General features: G+C 38.0%; 3 protein-coding genes and 1 long non-coding RNA gene across 10 annotated transcripts; 3 read left to right on the top strand and 1 right to left on the bottom strand.

Annotated features, from left to right (window-relative positions):
- Nucleotides 1-300: 300 nt before the first annotated feature.
- Nucleotides 301-6,981, top strand: LOC129313361 (protein NLP9-like). Of its 5 annotated transcripts, XM_054956383.1 has the most exons (8): nucleotides 301-474; nucleotides 608-669; nucleotides 823-865; nucleotides 1,338-2,432; nucleotides 3,426-3,470; nucleotides 3,631-4,377; nucleotides 4,794-4,917; nucleotides 5,428-6,981. In XM_054956383.1, the coding sequence occupies exons 4-8, from the start codon at nucleotides 1,476-1,478 to the stop codon at nucleotides 6,546-6,548; spliced, it is 2,994 nt and encodes a 997-aa protein (XP_054812358.1). In that variant the 5' UTR covers nucleotides 301-474; nucleotides 608-669; nucleotides 823-865; nucleotides 1,338-1,475; the 3' UTR covers nucleotides 6,549-6,981. The 5 variants fall into 5 exon arrangements, with proteins under 5 accessions (XP_054812358.1, XP_054812355.1, XP_054812357.1 ...); XM_054956380.1 differs by having other exon boundaries at nucleotides 608-865; XM_054956382.1 differs by having other exon boundaries at nucleotides 301-511; nucleotides 608-865.
- Nucleotides 6,982-7,411: 430 nt separating this feature from the next.
- LOC129312935 (uncharacterized) lies at nucleotides 7,412-8,621 on the top strand. The gene is made up of 2 exons (XR_008593773.1): nucleotides 7,412-7,794; nucleotides 7,980-8,621. It is a non-coding gene; the product is annotated as an uncharacterized LOC129312935 (long non-coding RNA).
- A 1,376-nt stretch (nucleotides 8,622-9,997) lies between these two features.
- LOC129312933 (uncharacterized GPI-anchored protein At1g61900) lies at nucleotides 9,998-15,232 on the bottom strand. 3 transcript variants are annotated; one of them, XM_054955733.1, is made up of 9 exons: nucleotides 15,077-15,227; nucleotides 14,232-14,573; nucleotides 13,635-13,775; nucleotides 12,401-13,255; nucleotides 11,563-11,808; nucleotides 11,447-11,461; nucleotides 10,882-11,022; nucleotides 10,731-10,778; nucleotides 9,998-10,507 (listed from the first exon to the last, which is right to left on the bottom strand). In XM_054955733.1, the coding sequence occupies exons 3-9, from the start codon at nucleotides 13,666-13,668 to the stop codon at nucleotides 10,434-10,436; spliced, it is 1,413 nt and encodes a 470-aa protein (XP_054811708.1). In that variant the 5' UTR covers nucleotides 13,669-13,775; nucleotides 14,232-14,573; nucleotides 15,077-15,227; the 3' UTR covers nucleotides 9,998-10,433. The 3 variants fall into 3 exon arrangements, with proteins under 3 accessions (XP_054811708.1, XP_054811709.1, XP_054811707.1); XM_054955734.1 differs by having other exon boundaries at nucleotides 14,232-14,333; XM_054955732.1 differs by lacking the exon at nucleotides 14,232-14,573 and having other exon boundaries at nucleotides 15,077-15,232.
- A 142-nt stretch (nucleotides 15,233-15,374) lies between these two features.
- On the top strand, nucleotides 15,375-18,922 carry LOC129312934 (protein GAMETE CELL DEFECTIVE 1, mitochondrial). The gene is made up of 3 exons (XM_054955735.1): nucleotides 15,375-16,114; nucleotides 17,158-17,347; nucleotides 18,579-18,922. The coding sequence occupies exons 1-3, from the start codon at nucleotides 15,489-15,491 to the stop codon at nucleotides 18,795-18,797; spliced, it is 1,035 nt and encodes a 344-aa protein (XP_054811710.1). The 5' UTR covers nucleotides 15,375-15,488; the 3' UTR covers nucleotides 18,798-18,922.
- Nucleotides 18,923-19,430: the final 508 nt, after the last annotated feature.

The following is a 19,430-nucleotide window of genomic DNA, read 5'->3' as shown; positions in this document are numbered from 1 at the left end:
TCAATGTCATCAGCTGTCATCTGTATCAAGATTCAAGAGAATGGGACAAAAATTGAAACTTTTTAAATAGATGTCAGGGTCTAACCACTCCTGACCATTGAGTGTCGATGAGAGCAAGGACACTTTGGTACTTTGACACAGAAAATTGATAAATTTTAGATTTGCTTATATATAAATAAAAGGCAACTAGGATCCAGCAAACCACAACTAGCACAAAACAAAAGAATCTTTTTTTTTTTTTGGGCTCCTGTTTTTAAGAAAAAACTCGTTGACATTATTTTGTGTTGGAATCTGGCGAAGGTTTGGGTCTGGGTGTGTGGTTGGGTTTAGGTTGGAACACCGTCTTTCTATTTTTATCAACTAAAGCAGTGGTAATTCCGTACGAGACTTTCAGACAAGGCGGCATTCACTTCTCTGCTTTTCTTCTTTACGGAAGCCCCGTTGTGCTTGTAGTCTCAGACCTCTGTTTAAGGGGTATATTTTGATTAGGAGTGCGCGCGCTCGCTCGCGCGTGAGCATGACCACAATCTCTCATTCCATGCCATTTACTTCAAAGCTGCCCCAATTTTAGCGACTTTTCTAAACAAAGATTTCCTCATGTTTTCAGATTTTTGAAGTCGGTGCTACGATAGCTGTCATCAGCAGCATCCTCGCATTGTTATCTCTAGGGTTCGTGTAATTGGGGATTCTCAATTTCATTCTCTACAATTTCTCCCTTCTCTCCTACCGCAAAGAACGCTCGTCTTTTGGAGGACCACCCCTTCCCTGTCCATTACTCACCCTTAACTAATTCTTCATCGTTTGCTTCTTTTTATCTCACAGCATTTCCCGAATGGTCCTTGAAAGCTTCAGCCCTCTAACTCAGGTATTTATAACTTATAACCCTACTTTCACTCTCCTGGATTAAATTCTCCTCCGGGCATATGTTATCTTGTTTAGAACATATTTGTCCTCAGGTTCTTCTTGTATCCTGCCAATTCGGATCCGTAGCATTAAGATTGGGTGACTGGAGTGGCTAGATTGTCGACTTTCTAGTTGTTGGTTTTGGATTTTTTTCAATTCAGGATGTGCTGTGCTGGGTTTCTGATATATACTGTTTATTGTTGATTCCTTTTTGTGTCAGCCAACCTGCATACAGTACTTGCTTTTGATCTTTAGTGTCAGCCATTAAGGAATCAGTTTTCTCTCCCCTTTTTTCCTTTTTCCTTTTTTTCCCCAGCTGGGCTTGGGGGGTGATATTGTAGGTTGGCACTGCTTTATCATCATCACCATCATTTTTTATTGTGATTTTGCTTATGTTGAACTTGTTTGACTGTGAAGGTTATTGGTTTGTGTAGATGAAGATGAAGATGGATATGTGTAACAACTTCTAGCAAGCTGGTAAACGGGGAAAGAATGCCTTGCGCAACTTTTTACTTGAAGGATCTCTAGCATTGGCTGAATTTTGATTCCAATTTTTGAGCTTCAACCTAATCATGGAATACACTTCTCATAAGGGAAAGGACAGTGGGTACTGGAATTCTCCTCAAGCCCATTTGGAGGGACCAGCATCATTAGATGGTAGCACAAGAAATTCAATTTCGGAGGATATGCTCACCACCTTCTCTGAGCTCATAAATTTTGACACTTATGCTGGTTGGTGCAATAACTCATCAACCACAGATCAGGTTTTAGCTAATGGCTTTTCATCATATGCCTCGGTACCATGTGCGTCACTTGATGGATTCAATTTAATGGAGGAGAGTAGTGGATCGTTCTTGGCAAGTGATGTTAATAAGAATTACAATGTCACAAGAAGTTTCCCCAACTCTGGAGAGAAAGTAGCATTTCAGCAAATGGAGGCCCAACTTGAGTTCTCTGATGATGGAAATGATGCCAGGAATTTAAACTGTAAACAACGTTTTCATGAATCCTTTGAAGAACTTAGTAACTTAGCGATGGGCAATTATATAGTTTCTAGGCCACCTGGCTGGTCACTAGATGAGAGAATGCTGAGGGCTTTGTCCCTTTTCAAGGAATCTGCTGGCGGGGGAATCTTGGCACAAGTTTGGGTACCGAGAAAGCATGGAGATCAATTCATCTTAACCACAAGTGAGCAACCCTATTTGCTGGATCAAATGCTTGCGGGTTATCGTGAAGTGTCACGGACATTTACATTCTCGGCAGAAGGAAGGCCAGGCTCTGTCTTGGGACTTCCTGGTCGCGTCTTTATCTCTAAAGTTCCTGAGTGGACTTCCAATGTTGGTTACTACACAAAGGCTGAATATTTGAGGATTGAGCATGCTATTAATCATGAGGTTCGTGGATCAATTGCCATTCCAGTGTTTGATCTTTATTCTGAAATGCCATGCTGTGCTGTACTGGAGCTTGTCACTACAAAGGAAAAGACTGATTTTGATAGAGAACTGGAAATTGTTTGCCAAGCACTTCAGGTTGGTTTTCCTTTAATATTTTGGCACATGCTTCGATTTCTTCCCTTTGCCAGGATTCCTGCTTCTTTTGTAGAGTCTGATTGCAGTCGTCCTTGTATGTTAAGTAAGTCTTAACACAGGCCTATTTGTAGGGCACCTAAGATCTAAGAAGAGAAAATAAATAAAAAGTTAGGAAATATGTATAATTTAGAAAATACATAAAACCAAAATATTTCTAAGTTAGAGTTTCCTTTGTTTAGTGTAGGTTTTCCATAATTCCCTGTCACCTCGCTTAATATTCTCCCTATTCTTCATCATTCTCCCGTGGTCGGTGAAACGTTGAATTTTAAAGTGTAGAAACAGTAGACTAATTCACTCTGGAGCATTATTAGGTTGGACAGCCGGTACTACTTTAGACTATGATGATGACAACTTAAGGATCTTCAATAATTTTTCTAGAATAACATACTCCACTGGAGATACCAGTTTAGTTGATTGGATATGAAAGTGACCTGTAACTTGATGTTTGACTTTGGTTACCATTGAGAATCGTCATGAACCACGCATCCTACATGTGCTTTCTTCTGTTTTTCAAAATCTATGATGTTAGTATCGTCATTAATGTCTGATGGTCAATTGAAGGGTTCTGCTATGATATCAAGAGGTTCTATACGGTGATGGCTTCTTCTATTATGTCATAATCTTGAAGATGTTTTCTTTATTCTTACCTTGAACTCCTTTTAAATATTCAAAGTTTTTGCCTATGATTTGTCTACTGAGAAGATTAATAGCACTTATAATTTCCTCAAAATATAAGAAAGGAAAATAAAAAAAAAGTTAGAAAATTCATGAAGGCCAGAAAATACATAACATTGAAATATTTCTAAATTAGTGTTTCCTTTTCTGGGGATAAGTTTTCTGTAATTTGCCATCATTGATGTTCTTGTCTTATTCACCATCAGTTTTAATTGAATGTAATAAGAATAAATGCATTTTTTCTTTGACTTTCTGCAGGTTGTGAATTTAAGGACTGCTGTGACTCCCCGACTTCTTCCCCAGGTAGTTATTGACGTCTGAAAATTAGGATGCATTGATTTTCCCCTGCATTATTGAAAGGGGAAAAAGAAACAAGCAAAGTTTTAAGTAATATAACTTAGCTGTTTTTGCAAGGTGGTTCTGGATTTTTGCATGTCTTACAATTTGGTTTCTTTTTCTGCAGAGTCTCTCAAATAACAAAAGAGCAGCTTTAATGGAGATAATTGATGTGTTACGGGCTGTGTGTCATGCACATAGTATGCCTCTGGCATTGACATGGATTCCGTGTTGTTACTTGAAGGGAATTGGCAATGAAACTGTGAGAGTACGAATTAAGGAGGGTCATTCAAGTTTTAGTGATAAGTGTGTATTATGCATTGAAGAATCAGCTTGCTATGTTAATGATAGATTGATGGAAGGATTTATTCATGCATGTATTGAGCATCATCTTGAGGAAGGGCAAGGTACAGCTGGCAAAGCTATCATGTCAAATCAGCCATTCTTCTATCCTGATGTCAAGGCATATGATGTTGGTGAATATCCACTTGTTCAACATGCACGCAAATACAATTTGAATGCTGCGGTTGCTATAAGGCTAAGGAGTACCTTCACTAATGATGACGATTACATTTTAGAATTTTTTCTACCTGTCAATATGAGAGGGAGTTCAGAGCAGCAACTTTTATTGGACAACCTCTCGGGTACCATGCAGAGAATTTGTAAGAGTTTAAGGACTGTTACTGATGCTGAATTATCAGGAACATCAGGGTCACTGGTAAATCTTCAAAATGAAAAAGTACGAGATCTTTTGCCTTTGTCTAGGAGAAACACTCAAATAGAATTAATGGATGGTGACAAGGACTCAGTCAGTAAGATTTCATCGAAGGATTGCAACTTGAGAAACAATGGAATTGAAGCTGCTTATAACCAGGTATCATTTGGTTTCAACCACTATTCACTGTTCCTAACTATTAAGCCTGTTATCTAGCTAGGTTCCAGATAGCATGCTTATGTTGACGTGCAAGTTTATGAATAACTTTGGAGAAATGAATGATTGCCACATGTATGTTAAACTTATAAGCATTTTGCAAGTTCTCCATATACTTCAAATCAGTACTGGCCAGCTAGGACATATTGCTTGATGAAGAAGTTGGAAACTATTTGATTCTTTACCTCAAGGATAGTTAAGAAGTATTGCAAGAGTTACCTAGCCCTTCTCTTCTATCTAAAGATGCATTTGCTATATGTACTGGTATTGAACTTTGCTTGTAGTTGGTTTTATGAGCTTGTGATTCTTATTGTCCTTGGAGATTGAACTTCAACAAATGGCAGTATCTTGTCTTGTAGGAAATGAATGGGTCAAAAAGGCAGATTGAGAAAAAGAGAAGCATGGGTGAGAAGAATGTCAGTTTGAGTGTTCTCCAGCAATACTTTTCTGGTAGTCTGAAGGATGCTGCGAAGAGCATTGGTGGTGAGACTAAGAAATAATGTGATTTTTGCTAATTTTTGTCAACTGATTGACCTGGCTTATTTATTTGGGTTATAATGATGGATATTTATCTTTAGTCTGATCTGTGGATGCCAAGGCTATAATTATATCGCTTGATCTTAACCATAAATGAGAATGCATAATTTTGCGTTCTGAAAGCCATCCTGGATTTTCCCCCATTAACGCTACTAGGGAAAATAATAAATGCAATTTTTATTGTGGAATTGTTTACATACACTGATTGCATGTTACGCCTCTGTAATTAAACTGTATTCAGTGGTCAAATTTAGAGAAAAGATGCATTCTACATAGCGAGATATGCAGAATGTGTCTGACTTAAGTGAGCTCATTAGCATCCCTGCGGATGTCTAAGCATTTAAATTTGTAATGTATCCTTCGTTTTATTTTTGGTCTACAGATGTTGGATATTTCTGAATGGAACCTGTTAATATATTAAGACAAGCTCGTTGAGAAATTTGCTTCTTTGTGCAGTCTGTCCTACAACTCTGAAAAGGATATGCAGGCAGCATGGCATTTCGAGATGGCCATCCCGTAAAATAAATAAAGTGAATCGTTCATTAAAGAAAATCCAGACCGTGCTTGATTCTGTTCAGGGGGTGGAAGGTGGGCTAAAGTTCGACCCGTCTACTGGGGGGTTTGTGGCGGGGGGTTCAATCATTCAAGAATTTGATGCACATGGTCGTCTTTTGTTCTCTGAGAAGAGTATGCCCGTACAAGATGCTGAGCGTGTTACAAAATGTACAGTCTCAGTGCCTACAGTACATTGCAGTGAAGGGGAGAGTTCAGCAATTAAGTTGGAAGATAATGATGTTTATTTGTCTGATAACCAGCTTGTGTGCTCACAAGGTGTTATTATCCCAAATTCTGGCGAGGGAGACTTGAAGAAAGCCAATGCTTCTGTTGTTAGTTGTAGTCAATATTCAAAATCAATGGCCTTGGATGGTGGATCATGCCGGATGGTCAAGGCTCAGGGTCATCCTGTGCAAGCACCCTTTTCAGTTGCTGCAAAAGATGGAAACGCATGGGGTCTGAACAGGGATAGTCGGGGAGCAAAAAATTCTGGTCCTGATATTGTCTCTTGGAGTTCAAGCTCTCTGGTTGCTGATGAGACGGAAAATGTTGTGGATGGGGACAACGGGATTGTTGAACACGGCCAACGTACTTCTTATAACGTGACAGACTCGTCCAATGGCTCTGGTTCAATGATCCATGGCAGTTCGTCTGGTGCCCTAAGCTTTGAGAATCAGAAGCATTCCAAAGTCAAATCAACGTTTGTTGACAGTGGATTAAAAATTATTGTGAAAGCCACCTATAAAGATGATACTATACGTTTCAAGTTTGACCCATCTGCAGGTTGTCTCCAACTATACGAAGAAGTAGCAACAAGATTCAAATTATCAAGCGGGTCATTCCAGCTTAAATATCTAGATGATGAAGAGGAATGGGTGATGTTGGTAAATGACTCAGATTTGCAAGAGTGCGTGGAAATATCGGAAGATATGGGCACACGTAGTGTGAAGTTTCTTGTTCGTGATACGCCTTGCTTGTTAAGCAGCTCTGGCAGTAGCAATTGCTTCTTGGGAGACTCCTAGCATGTATGGTTATGTGACTTCAATGTGATCATTGAAGTCCTGCTTTAACAAATGGTTGGGTCTACGATTTTACCAATTTCAGTAGTAGAGCTGCATGCAAGCTGGTTCGTAGAAGTAACGTACGGCCTAGAGTCCTGTGCCAGATGCAAAGCTTCTTATCTTCCACAGTCCTTCTAGTGCAACCAACTTTGCTGCTTCCTCAGTGGCTGCTTGGAAGATTGAATAATAGGAATTCGAGTCAAACGGAAGCACATAGCTTGTTACCATGTAGATTTGTATATGTTAGAAGCAGAATAGAAATTAGAAGTTGTAGGCAAGATTGAGGCATATCACTACGATGCCTTGATCTCATTTTGTGTGTACATATGGTATAATTGAAGAAACTAAGGGGAGAAGAAAAGATGTATAGGTTTCGCTCTGTTACTCTTTAAAATGGACGGCAGTGTCAAGGAATTATAATGAAACAGGAAACAAGGTTAAACCATAATAACCTCTAAAACGTCAAATGTTCAAGAGCCAGGCAAAATCAGAGTTAGAAAAACTGTAAAATTGGGCTTACTGATGATCTATATACCAACTATGAAAACTTGCTCAACCCCCAATCCGAAATGCCGAGCAGGGTCTTAAATCGAGATGGAATCGAAAGTGTTTTGATTCTCGTTAAGAATGGAGAGGGCGGTGACAAATCAAACTGACGTCGTATGACCTAAAAAAATTCGATGCAAGTTATAGGGCAGTGTAGTTAGGTCTAGAAATACGGAAACTTGCGGTACATGACCGAACACTTTGTTTGTTAAATTAGAAAAGGTGTGTTTGTTTGTTTTTTTTGTTTGGGGGGGGGGGGTGGGGAAGAGTGGGGACGTCTAAGAATTTATGCACGTAAAAATTAGTCGAAGGTGGCACGGAGAATTCGACGTTGCCTGATTGACAGTTGACTTGATTAAAAGGTCGCAAAGAGTGACAGCCTAACAGTAGACAGGAGAAACGCATTGATGGGAAGGTTCTTGGCGGTTGGCGCCTCCGAATTACCCCACGATGTCTAAAACATTGCGGCGCGTTCATGACAATTGATGAATGTGTAAATATAAAAATTACACACAGAGGGACAAAGTTTTGATGAGATGAAACCATTTCTAAAGAGCGAGAGTATAGCAGTCGCTAGCGAAGCAGGCTGGGAGGAAGACAGTCGTCTCATTGTTACGCTGTTTGCCTGTTATTCCCATGGAATCGAAGCCCCGATCCTCAGGTTCGTGTTCCCATTTTCGATCTTCTTCTATTCATCGTCTTTTTATCATCTGTGTTGCCTCTTTTTCTGGCTCAATAATCCCTTTAGCTTCCGCCTGGACTCTAGTTGCATTCTGAATAATTTTGACCCTCGATTCTTCAATTCACCACCCCCTGTCATCTTGTAAATTGATTTGTGTGTTGCAGCTAGTCCTCCACCAAAGCCATGGGAACGCGCGGGTTCGTCAACTAGCCCAGCACCTTTAAGACCACCATCAGCTGGCATCAAAAGTGATGTAGCAGAGGCTTCGGGGACGGACAGCAAAACACGGGGAAATAGCTTCTACTTCTGATAAGAATGCAACTGCCAAAAGGGAATACTGTTGGAAGGCCTGGGGAGCAGAACTATGGAAGCAGCGGCTATGGCGGTAATTTTTGTATCTTCATTCTTCACGGTCCTATTTATCCCTCATTGAACACCCCACCTTTCCACCTTACCTGGTTCTACCATGAATTGTGGTGGATTAGAAGGGTTGTACGGTAACAGTTTGTACAGGAAAGGGTATGGTGGACTTCATGGATCATCTGGAATGCAGAATAGCTGCTTTGGTGGCTATGCTATGGCTAGTCCTTGTGGACCTCAAGATGCCAATGATCCCTATGGCTGGCCTCTTTCTCCGCCGGGGTTTTGGATTTCTGTCTCACGTGTGGTAGGCTATCTTATGCCTGGGCTAATTTAAATTTCTCCTGTACGGGTGAATACGCAAATTGACGATTTTATAATTAAAATAATCGGTATCCTTCCTTCCCGTCTAGGATTTAGATCAAATTTAAGTTTATTTGCTCAGACATGATGCTTAGTTGAATTTACTATGGTTAAACTATAATCCTTCTTGTCTCCGTATGCTGTTGTGCCAATAGAGTCCCAGTCTCATGTTGCACTCAAGGAATTGGTTAGGAATGCTGGTGTGGGGAACCATGTGAGACGATGCAACAAAAGCTTAGTTTTGGACTTGGTCAGGCTTATATAGAGCCGGTAATTCGGACTAAGCCCGATGGGCTAGCCCAAATTGGGTCGAAAAATTTTAAAATCGGGCTTAAAAAAAGAATATTTTTTTATGTTTGAGCCTATTTGGGCCGACCCGAATAGGCCTGAAAAAATTCAGGCCAAGCCTGATTGGGTTCGAGCTTGACCCGAATACTCGAATAAAAAAATTAAATTTTTAAAAAATATATAAAATATAATAAATATTAATTAATTCTTTAAATTTTAGATCATTTTATATTAAAATACCATATATTTAAATCCTAGACATTGTTTAAGTATTAAAAAAATATATTATATATTTTTTATAAAATAAAATAATTAATTTTAAAATAAAAAAATAATTAAAAATAATTTTAAAAATTAAATTCGAGTATTCGAGCCATCTGAAGGAATTCGGGCTGAGCTTAGCTATTCGAGCTTTTTAAAAACACGAGCCTGTTCAGATTCGGGCCTATTCGAACCTGCCCGAATTCCCAGCTCTAGGCTTATAGCAACAACAACAACAAGCCTTTATCCCACTAGGTGGGGTCGGCTACATGGATTGCAAGACGCCATTGTGCTCTATCATTTATTAAGCTTTTAGAAATATTATTAATTAAGAGATCACGTTCAACAACTTCCAAGAGTGTTCTCTTAGGCCTTCCTCTACCTCTAGGCTTATAGCACTGATGGAAAATCTGTGTTTACTGCTGAGTTTGTCCACTGTATTACTCTCTCAGTAGCACATATCCTTCACTTGCTTCCTTTTTTCCTCTGTGATAACTTAAAACAAAGATGGTTTTATGATATTCGTTGCTGGAAACTTGCATCATGTTTGCCGCAATTGGCAGATGCAGGGTGCGGTGAACTTTTTTGGTCGGATATCAATTCTCATAGATCAGAACACAGGCCTTCCAAATGTTCATGACTGCTCTTCTTCAGTTTGTGTTCATCCCTTAGTTTGTATCGCGATTGCTGGGGATTAGAACAAAGACCAAGAGGATGATTCCAGGACCCGGACCCCAACTTGGCCCAGTAAACATGGAGGAAGCGAAGGCTTCTCCGACCGGTTCTTGGAACAACGTTTATGAGAGCTACGCTTGTCGATGAGTATCGAGCCTAGAATCCTGTGATTTTTCTCGATTTCACTGGCGAATTCATATTTTGGTTTCCCTAGAATTTTATGAACATGAATATATGCATTCTCAACGTAATCTCTGCAAAACTTGAGATTGAGATTGAAATGGGTTTTATGCACCGTAAAGCACATCATCTTGGCAAAAGCTAAAATGTCAGAATTTCCATCTGAGTTACAGTAACCCATCCCAATCCTTCAGGCTGGAATATCTTGACGAAAACACTCAAAGTCAATTGCCCCAACTCAGCATCATCACGGCAGCTTTTTTCAGGATATGAGCCGCAGCTACACAAATACAAGCAGCAAACGCACAAGACATCCAGAAGTAGACGAATTAAAGATGGGTGAAAGGCCCCCCCCAAAAAAAAAAGGGCAGAACCGGGTTGGGGCATGCTATACATACGTAGAGGCCATTAAAAATATACATGCAAAATACACACCAACAAATTTAAAAAAAAGGCCTCCTCCCAACTCAACCAGCTCAATCCTAAAATCTCTAGTGCAGTAACGCACTAAATATGAAAAATGAAAAAATAAATTTGAGATACTCCAATCCCCCAGAATTACAGCCTGCAAAACGAATAATAATTACAACGTTAATTTCGCTGAGCGACCATATTGTGAGACAGACAGATAAATTAGGGCACACAGCAAAAAACTAATAATTAAATTAGTTTATGGAGATATTATACTTGTATATATAAATATATATATATATATATATTCCAACTATCAACACAGGCTTGAATTGCCTCTTCATAAAAAATGAAATGCACAAGGAAATAGCACTCACCCATATTTTTTAAAGTCTGCGAAGTCGGTAGTGCTGGTAATGACATCTCTGAAAAACTCAAAACAGGCTAAGTGTAAGCAACAAACGGAATATAAAATATCCAGGATCTAAGAAATAACCGGAATGAAACTGATTCAATATGTTCATGTACCCGGTGCACAAAGGGACACAGATGTGATTGAAGATGATGAAGGCCAGGGTGCAGCAATGTTGTCACTCAAGTCGCAAGTAAAGCTAAAGCCTGTCGAGTTATCAAACACCACATCTGCAGGCAGGCTCCGAAGGAGGCATCCTGAACGAACAATATCATCAATTATTCAAACAGTAAATATCATTTCCTCCACAAAGAGCATGGTCTTTACTTTTTTGTGTTAGTATGGTTAAAGGAACACTTCCATTGCTATCCAATAGAATATAACAGTAAAATCCATCCGTAAAAGCAAATCAACCCAGGAAGTTGTCTCATATCAGCATGATAGCAGTTTCAACCAACAAAGCCTAATCCATCAATCTTGTTGTGAGGAAGGGAACAATTCCAAATTCCATGACCCAAAACCCATTTTCCATGATACCTTGACCCAATTCAAGCAAAAAGATTACACCCCAAATTCCCAAGTACATGCTGCCAACTCCACATATTTTATTGAATCAATATGTAATGCATGTTGCAATAAATGTAATATCATTTAACTGATTATAGAGTAGAAGTAACAAACCTTGTTGTCCATATGCTGTTCCAGCCCCAAGCAGATGCACAACAGGAGAGAACTAAATCAGATAAACTGATAGTAATAGGCAAAAAATAACAAATCAAACGCAGCAGGATAAGTACCTTGTATGCTGAAATCTTTCAAGTCTACATCACAAAGTTCATAAATATTTGTCAGTATGCCACCTCTACGTAACATAGATCCAAAAAGTGTAGCACAGATGATAGCTTGTTTATTTGTAATTAACATTTGCTTTTGTATCCCTGCAATATAAATGTTTAATGAACTGCAGCAGGAAGGGCTAGGTGCAGCAACATTCCGACAAGCATTAATTACTTCTGAAGGCTCCTTGAAAGTCAAAGGGCAAACTGCAAAGCAAAATATTCAGTTCATAAAAAGAGTAAAGACAAGAAAATGGGGAAACAACAGACGCAGCAGCAACAGAAGAGGAAGAAGAATAGAAACACAAAATAGTAATTCAAGTCCAACAGAGATGTAAATTCTAGGTAGATGTCAAGATTTTTCTTTTGTACACTACCTCAAATTCTACATTGTTCTAGTTAGAATAATTAAATTGATTGAAATGGCACAGTGGAAATTTAATATTATTTGAAGCCTTTCAATAAGACATGCTTTTCTAGAGCAAGAGGACCCTTGTTTGTCCATAGTGAAGAAACAGAGATTTCATTTGTTTCCCAATGTGGTATAACCTAAATTTTTCTTCCAGGAAATATACTTAAATTTAGCTCCAAATTTAAATAATACAAAACAAAAAGCCAGGGCAATAAACTAAACCCTCTAGAAATACTTGAATGAAGAGAAAAGTACAAGTCAATGAAAAATAAAGTTATTTTCAAAAGATGGAAAACCCTGAACCCCAGAGATGTTTTCAAAACAAGATATAAGGACAAATTCTTCAAAGTACAAATATGCTATTGTCAAAACAATATAATTTCATACCTTTGTTGACTTTACATGCAGATAGTATTCGAAATGCAGTGTTTGCAGCCTCTGACAAGAGTTTTCTTGAAACATAAGAATAAACCACTTCTTTACAATCATTAAGATAATTGATGTGATTCACTTCCCCGCCCAAATTTTTATTATTGTTGATCATCAATTCTCTTCCTGAAATCTGAAGGGCTGCGTCCATTATTGCAGGCTGACAAATAGGTCTACAACACTCTTTGAGTGGATCAACAGCGCTGCAAGCCTCAAGTAATTTACTCGTGTTAACCGTTTTCTCAAAAGCGGAAAGATCCTTCACAGGACAGGACCCACCTGTAAGATTAGATGATTTTATGGAGCAAAGTGTAGAGATTGTACTGTTCGCTCCTCTACTGGCTAAGATACTAATGATATCAGAAAAACAATGATCAGCAACTGTACTCGAAAGAACCAACTTATCAGAGCTCATGCTGAAGAAACCTTGGAAGATGTGGATTAAACTGGTAAACTGTGGACAACATATTACATTCCCTACAAGGGCTGCCAAAGGTCCAGCACAATCAGATGCTGTTTTATCTAAGATATTTGACATATCTGAAAAATTTACTGGGCATTTCCCAGTTAAAACTGGTTCATATCTGGTAGGGAAAGTAGGATACATTGGTGGCGAAGGTTTTGTGGGATTAGGATATTGTGGTATGACAGCAGGTGATATTTCTATGGGATCAAATAGCCCAACAGTAGGTGCCTTGGCTAACTCTACCATTGAAGAAATACGACTAGAGTCAACTTGTTTTTGTTGTGCCATTACATCTTGGTAAGCAGGTAGCCAGATGATCAGAAAAAGTAGTTGAAAGCACAAAGAACCTGCAATATGCAACATCATCAGCCTTTGGCATCAGAAAGTTACAGATCAAACAAATGCTACTAATGAACAAGTATTAGCCATAAAGTGCATAACACTGCACCATGTTATACATAGAAACAAAGGAGAGACAGAACCCAGCTATGTACTTTAAATGCCTATCAATGTATCTTGATCAAACTAATACATAAAACATGAATAGAAATTAAGTTAATACGTATGAACACTAGAACACTAAAGCAATGACCCATATTAACTTGAATGATTTTAACAAAAGATAAGCTTACACAATTTTACAATCTGTGTAACTTAAGAAAACTTAAAATAGAAGATAAATGATGCGGCAGCAAGGCAGCATCCATCAATTATCCTAACTCTTACCTTTAAAACATTTAGCATCCTGAAATAAGCCCATAACTCCACTATCCCTCAGGTACCATTGAGTTTTAAAGAGGACAACCCTGTGGTTACTGGTTATACACTAAAAAGAGGCAGATGGCAACGCTGCAAATTCAGTAACACCTGCAATATTGAGGTCCACAACCAAAAGGAAGCATAGATAATGGGTCAGTCTATTGATACGTAAAGGAGTAAAGACATAAGCAAGAAGGTTGCTCGTCACCACTTAATTCACCAACACAGATACACAACTTAAGGCCAAAAAGAGGATGTGCAGCTACCTTTGACTAAGTCAAATTGAACAAGTTCCCCAATTATAATGTTTGAAATAAATTAGGCAAATAAGTTTTCTGGGCTCTTCTCTTGAGGCAAGGTTAAATTAGAATGGCAGTTTCAGAGGGGAGAATGCCAATCTCAACTGAGCATTGAGGATGCATCATAAACAAAACAAAAATTTAATGCGAAGGGCAGATTTTTTTTTTCTTTCCTGAGCCCGCCATTTCGTCACTTGATTTCCTTTAACACGATAATAGGATTTTTATAAGTTCAATCAAAATAAAACACACAAATCAACAGAACCAGTTCGAAGACAAATGCTTTGCTCTTCTTCCGTTGGTCACAAACAGAGGCATCCATCCTCTCCCATAAACTTCACCAAGCTGTTGTCACTGAGAGTTGAACCTAGTAACAACAATGTTCAAACTCAACCCAGGCAAAACCTTGGGAATAATTCTCCGTCAAATATTTAACCCTAGAAGATACAAATACTTTTTTGGAGATTTGGTTCCAGGTCATGACTTATTCTACGTTTATACAATATAATAAAGGCTATATAGAGAGGCATTATAATGCCATATGTCGAACTTAAAACAAGAATGCAACGAACTTCACTTTTCCTCTTTGAACAGACACCGATGATACCTGTTGCAGTGAAGGGAGATTCATGATTTGTAGACCATAGGCTTTATTTCTTAGATAAAAGGCCCAAAAAAACACTAGAGAAAAAGCTTGGAAGAAAATTATCGCCGCTCAAGGTTTATTATAAAAAACTTTCAAAACACATTAAAAATACAAAAGATCTTAAGTACAGGAAGAAAGGAAAATGAAGATCATCCGCGTCAAATCCACGAAACAATTAAAACACTACCAAGTTATCATTTACCTTCCTCCCATTTTTTTAGAGGGCTTTCCCTTCTTAACTCTTAAAAAGCCCAGAAATTTACCATAAATGGAAGCATGGGATCTTCCACAAAATAAATGCAAGATCAAAGGAGCGCAAAAACTTCATTTGCTTGTAACTGCCAAGCTTAAGATAAAGAATGAACAAAAGCAAACGAATGAACCAGCTCCTAATTGAGCCGATGCAATTTTAAAAGCAGTCCAGAAAACTCAGTTCGGAGAAGATATGACAACAAATAACTTACTTAAGAGAGTACCAAGACCATAGAAGCTGCAGGGCGACTCACGAGGCGGGAGCGGGAGGGGAGACAGAGATGTAGAGGAGGCTGAAAAGGTGTTCAGTTGTTCAGAGCGAGAGAGAGAAGAGTCATTGTGCGGTAAATGCAGAACTTATCTTCACCGTCAAATGAAAGCAGATATATCAATTTGATTTTGCCACGTTGACAATCAGATGTAAGATTTTCCAACAGCAAATGACAACATTGTGGGCTTGGGCTGAGATACTTTATGAGCCTAACTGAGCCCATGAGATGGAGGAATTGTCATGATCTCATATCGGAGCTAGGGTGAGCACTGGAATCATGGGGATTGCTATGGAAGCTTGAACGTTGTCCACAGCCATCTCTGCGTCTCTTGATCTATTCTTTCACCGCTACTATGCAAAATATTCAGCGTTTAATATCTCGTCTTTCTACATCAACCCCAAGAGTATTCCGATCTCACAATCGTTATGAAGCTCCTCAATACATGATTTCCAGAAGCTTCTCGACCGATTCTGGAGTCGGTGATGACCAAAAAGACAAGGGATTAGGATCATCCCTGACTGGCATCGATGGTATGGAATGGGACTCCGTGTCGTCATGGTCCACTGGGTTGACACAGCAGCATTTCGATGGCCAAGTTGATGGACAAGCTTCAGTACTTTCCAATTTGCAAGAGATAGAGGATAAGTTGAAAGAACTGGAGGGTGAAAATAAAAAGAGTCGGACATTTGTGGATGGATGGGATGAAAGGATGCGTGAAATAAGCGTATTGCTGAAGCAAGTGCAAGAGCCCGGTGCTAGAGGATCTTATCTAAAGGACTCCGAGAAAGCTGAGATATATCGCTTGCACAAGCAAAACCCCGAGATTTACACTATTGAGAGGCTTGCCAAAGATTACAGAATTATGAGGCAGAGAGTCCACGCTATTCTATGGCTGAAGGAGCTTGAGGAAGAAGAGGAGAAAAAACTAGGCCATCCCCTTGACGATTCTGTTGAGGTTCTGCTTGACACTTGTCCTGAGTAAGTTTTTGTGTTGTCTATTTGTTCCATTGATTGCCTTGGTTAAGCGGATTGTACAACAATTTGACCTTACTTTTATAGCATTGTTGGGACCATTCTTCCTCTCCTTTTCTTCCCTGTTCTATGAACGTTGATCACTGAGGAAAAGAAATCTTCCTCAGGAAGAGAGCCGCATAAATGCCTTTTTTTTTTTTATTGTTGTTCAAAATTTTTTATAACTGGATGGACCCAGCTTAGTTACAAATAAACTTTCAAATTTATATGAATCTTCTTCCTCCATGATGATAGAAGGAAGCGCTCCCTGCGCTAATGTCTATTCACGTTACGTTGTTGTCTTCCTTGTACAGTTATTTTTTTATTCTTTTGTTGCTCGGTGAAATTGACTGGAGAGGAATCACTAAATAACCTGACTTTGCAGTTTTCTTTACTAGTTATCTCCTTGACCAACTCGTAATTATTTCTTATGCACCCCCTATATATGTTATTCAACTAGATTATCTGCCATGTAATGGCTTCCGTTTCTTATGTATTTACATTGATCAAGGTGTCTTTTGCTTTATATTATTGTCAACAAAGGTGTTTGTTTCCGGTTTGTTAAGAGTGTAGAATAGGCTCATGAATTATGGAAAAAAGAAAGAAGAAAAAGACTTGTAAATTGTGCATTCTCCCACGCCTCCTACAATCACCTTCCCCATCCTTCTCTTCTATGTATATTTCTAATACAATAGCAGTTATTAGCAGATCTCTGTGTTGTTAGCTGGGTTAAGGTTTCCTTTAAAAACCATTCATGTATTAATGTTGTTGTTGATGGGCTATTTAGATTGTATTGACCATGCGCTAAAATGTTGCCGAAATTTTAATCGTTGCTTTCATCCCAATTGATTCATGCATGTGACTCAGTTGGGTTAAACATTATAGATATCTGCGTATAAATTGTGAATTTGGACTTGGTGCTAGCTATGGACATTAGACGATTCAATTGTTTTAGGGATATGGTGAAGAGCTTATTTATTTTATTTTTGTCTTGATATTTTTCTTGGCAGATTTTTCATTTCACATGACAGGGAGTTTCACGTTGCATCGCTTCCTTACAAACCTGACTTTAAGGTTATGCCTGAGGGTTGGGATGGTATCACCAAAGATTTGGATGAAGTCCATTATGAAATCTCCCAAAAGGAAGACGAGATGCTTTATCAAGAATTTGTTCAAAAGATGAATTTCAACAAAAAGAAAGTAAGTTCCTTGGGCCATAACCTTATGTTTCTCAATGGAGAGAGTGCTAATGTTTAAACATATTCTGTAGCTGATAATTTATTATTTGTCTTTTTTGTGGGTCTTAAATTTCTGAGGCAGAGAGAAGCCAACATTGTCATATTTCGTTTTTTGTGGTACGAGAGGTGAAATTGGGCATATACATAATAGAAATTAAATGAGGATAGTATTTGCTGGTAGGACTTGTGGTATTATCTTTGACTACAGATGCCCCTCAAAGTGATGAGTGTTGATGCTAATTATTAATCAGTTGCCTGATAGGTTACTGTAATTCAAAGCCTCTAACAGCATGTCAGACGCTGGTGCTTATAATTTGTTATTTTTTCAAACTATATATGAATGTCTTGACTGCACATGTCGTATTAGAAGAAATAATAGAACACACTAAATTAATGATTTAGTTTCTAAAAGCGTCGACTCCCATTCATGTCACGTGTCAGAGTGTTTAGTGACCTTGACATTGCTTAATGGGGCCATTTTGATCAGAGGAAAATGTTAGGGAAATTAAATTGAAAGGTTTTTTTTTTTTTTTTTTTGGAGAATTATGGTGAAAGGGGAGTCATCTTTCAAGGACTAAATTTTGCTACTCTGACAAAACTTGAGTATTGAAGTATAGTAGTTTAATGAAACAATATGTGGTTGTTGGCTGTTTGGATGACTACGGCACACCACATGCCTGATTAACATATCTTTTTTTTTTTTTTTGAGCCAAAGCCTGATTAACATATCTTTTCAGTAAGTTTTAATCATCTAAAGGGAAAATTGTGGGTTGGAGGACTTGGTAAATTTGTAATTGGTAGATTTATTAGATGTCCTCGGCTAAGCATGTAACATTTTCAAAGAAATAAAGTATGACAAAATATTTTATGGATCATGAGAGATGCCGATGGCTTCTTTTCTACAAGAATGTTTTCCGCTCTAAAGGATTTATTAATTATTGGTCTCTCGTTTTTATATGCTTCATGGTCCAATTATTTTTGGGCTTGTCTTGTACAGTAATTTTGCCTAGAAATTTAATCTTTAGTGTCATTTAATTTCCTTTTCGTTTGTTTGGGGGGGGGGGGGGATAATTAGTTTTACCCTTTCGTTTGTTGATTATAATATACATCTATAATGCCTTTCTTCTGCTAATCAGATTGTTTTTTTTTTTTTTGCTGAATTCAATGAATAATGTGGTTTTTATTTCATTTAGATGGCTGGGGAGGTGAAATGCCACAAGTATAGTCGGCGTCGCCCTTCTAATGGATGGACATTTACGGTGGAGAAATTAGGACCGCGAGGGAAGCGTGGCGGCGGTGGAGGCTGGAAATTTGCTAGCTTGCCTGATGGATCCAGTCGACCGCTGAATGAGATGGAGAAAATGTATGTGAAAAGAGAGACCCCGCGCCGGCGACGCAGGATACTTCCCTAGCTACTTGATGATTATGTTTTGAACTGTTGATTAGATGTTAAGAATAGAAGATTCAACATTCCTAGTAATGTATGAATTCAATCGCTTCAAACATTTTTTTTTTTATCACATATCTTCCTTTTATAGTCCAGAAAGTGCCATCTTGCGCGTGGGGTGCTTGGGAGTTCTTACCTTGTCAAGTCCTCTTTTTTTCTTGGGGTAATGCAATTCGAGGTTTAAGCAGTGTTTGGGACTCGGTTGGAGGTTTTATTTTTATATTTGAAAAATTAGGGTCTATTTAGCAACTTTTTTTAAAAACAGTTTTCAGTTCTTTTAAAAAAAATTATTTAATAATGTACTTTTAAAAAGTATTTTAAGAATAAAAAATAAAATATTATTTAGGAGAATAAAAAAATAAAAATAACTTTTAAGTATTTTGACATTATTGTTTTGAAAAATAAAGAATAATAAGAAAAACACTTGTTTTTATTACTTTTTTCCTTCAAAAATATTTTACAAAATATTAATTTTTTAAAAAATAAAATAAAAATAATTTTAAATAAATCCTTAATTATTTAGTCTATATAATTTTGATTCAGTTATAATTTAATTTTTAATTTTTAACTCGTTATAATTTAGTTCTTACACTTTTAA

The sequence above is a fragment of the Prosopis cineraria genome, unplaced genomic scaffold (genome assembly GCF_029017545.1).
Source record: "Prosopis cineraria cultivar Desert tree isolate PC_DT_omini unplaced genomic scaffold, ASM2901754v1 PC6, whole genome shotgun sequence".
In the NCBI taxonomy this organism is placed as follows: Eukaryota; Viridiplantae; Streptophyta; class Magnoliopsida; order Fabales; family Fabaceae; genus Prosopis; species Prosopis cineraria.
Note: the sequence above shows the minus strand (reverse complement) of the source record. Positions and strands in the feature narration are given on the sequence as shown.

What these genes read in the sequence shown, in the direction of transcription:
- LOC129313361 (XM_054956383.1), top strand. Translation starts at nt 1,476, where the DNA reads ATGGAATACACTTCTCATAAGGGAAAGGACAGTGGGTACTGGAATTCT. An exon ending in TTGTTTGCCAAGCACTTCAG is followed by an intron (nt 2,433 to 3,425) that starts GTTGGTTTTCCT and finishes GACTTTCTGCAG; the next exon opens with GTTGTGAATTTAAGGACTGC. An exon ending in CTCCCCGACTTCTTCCCCAG is followed by an intron (nt 3,471 to 3,630) that starts GTAGTTATTGAC and finishes CTTTTTCTGCAG; the next exon opens with AGTCTCTCAAATAACAAAAG.
- LOC129312933 (XM_054955732.1), bottom strand. Translation starts at nt 13,668, where the DNA reads ATGGGCTTATTTCAGGATGCTAAATGTTTTAAAG. An exon ending in GGATGCTAAATGTTTTAAAG is followed by an intron (nt 13,256 to 13,634) that starts GTAAGAGTTAGG and finishes TGCATATTGCAG; the next exon opens with GTTCTTTGTGCTTTCAACTA. An exon ending in TGTGTCCCTTTGTGCACCGG is followed by an intron (nt 10,779 to 10,881) that starts GTACATGAACAT and finishes TGAGTTTTTCAG; the next exon opens with AGATGTCATTACCAGCACTA.
- LOC129312934 (XM_054955735.1), top strand. Translation starts at nt 15,489, where the DNA reads ATGCAAAATATTCAGCGTTTAATATCTCGTCTTTCTACATCAACCCCA. An exon ending in CTGCTTGACACTTGTCCTGA is followed by an intron (nt 16,115 to 17,157) that starts GTAAGTTTTTGT and finishes TTTTCTTGGCAG; the next exon opens with ATTTTTCATTTCACATGACA. An exon ending in TGAATTTCAACAAAAAGAAA is followed by an intron (nt 17,348 to 18,578) that starts GTAAGTTCCTTG and finishes TATTTCATTTAG; the next exon opens with ATGGCTGGGGAGGTGAAATG.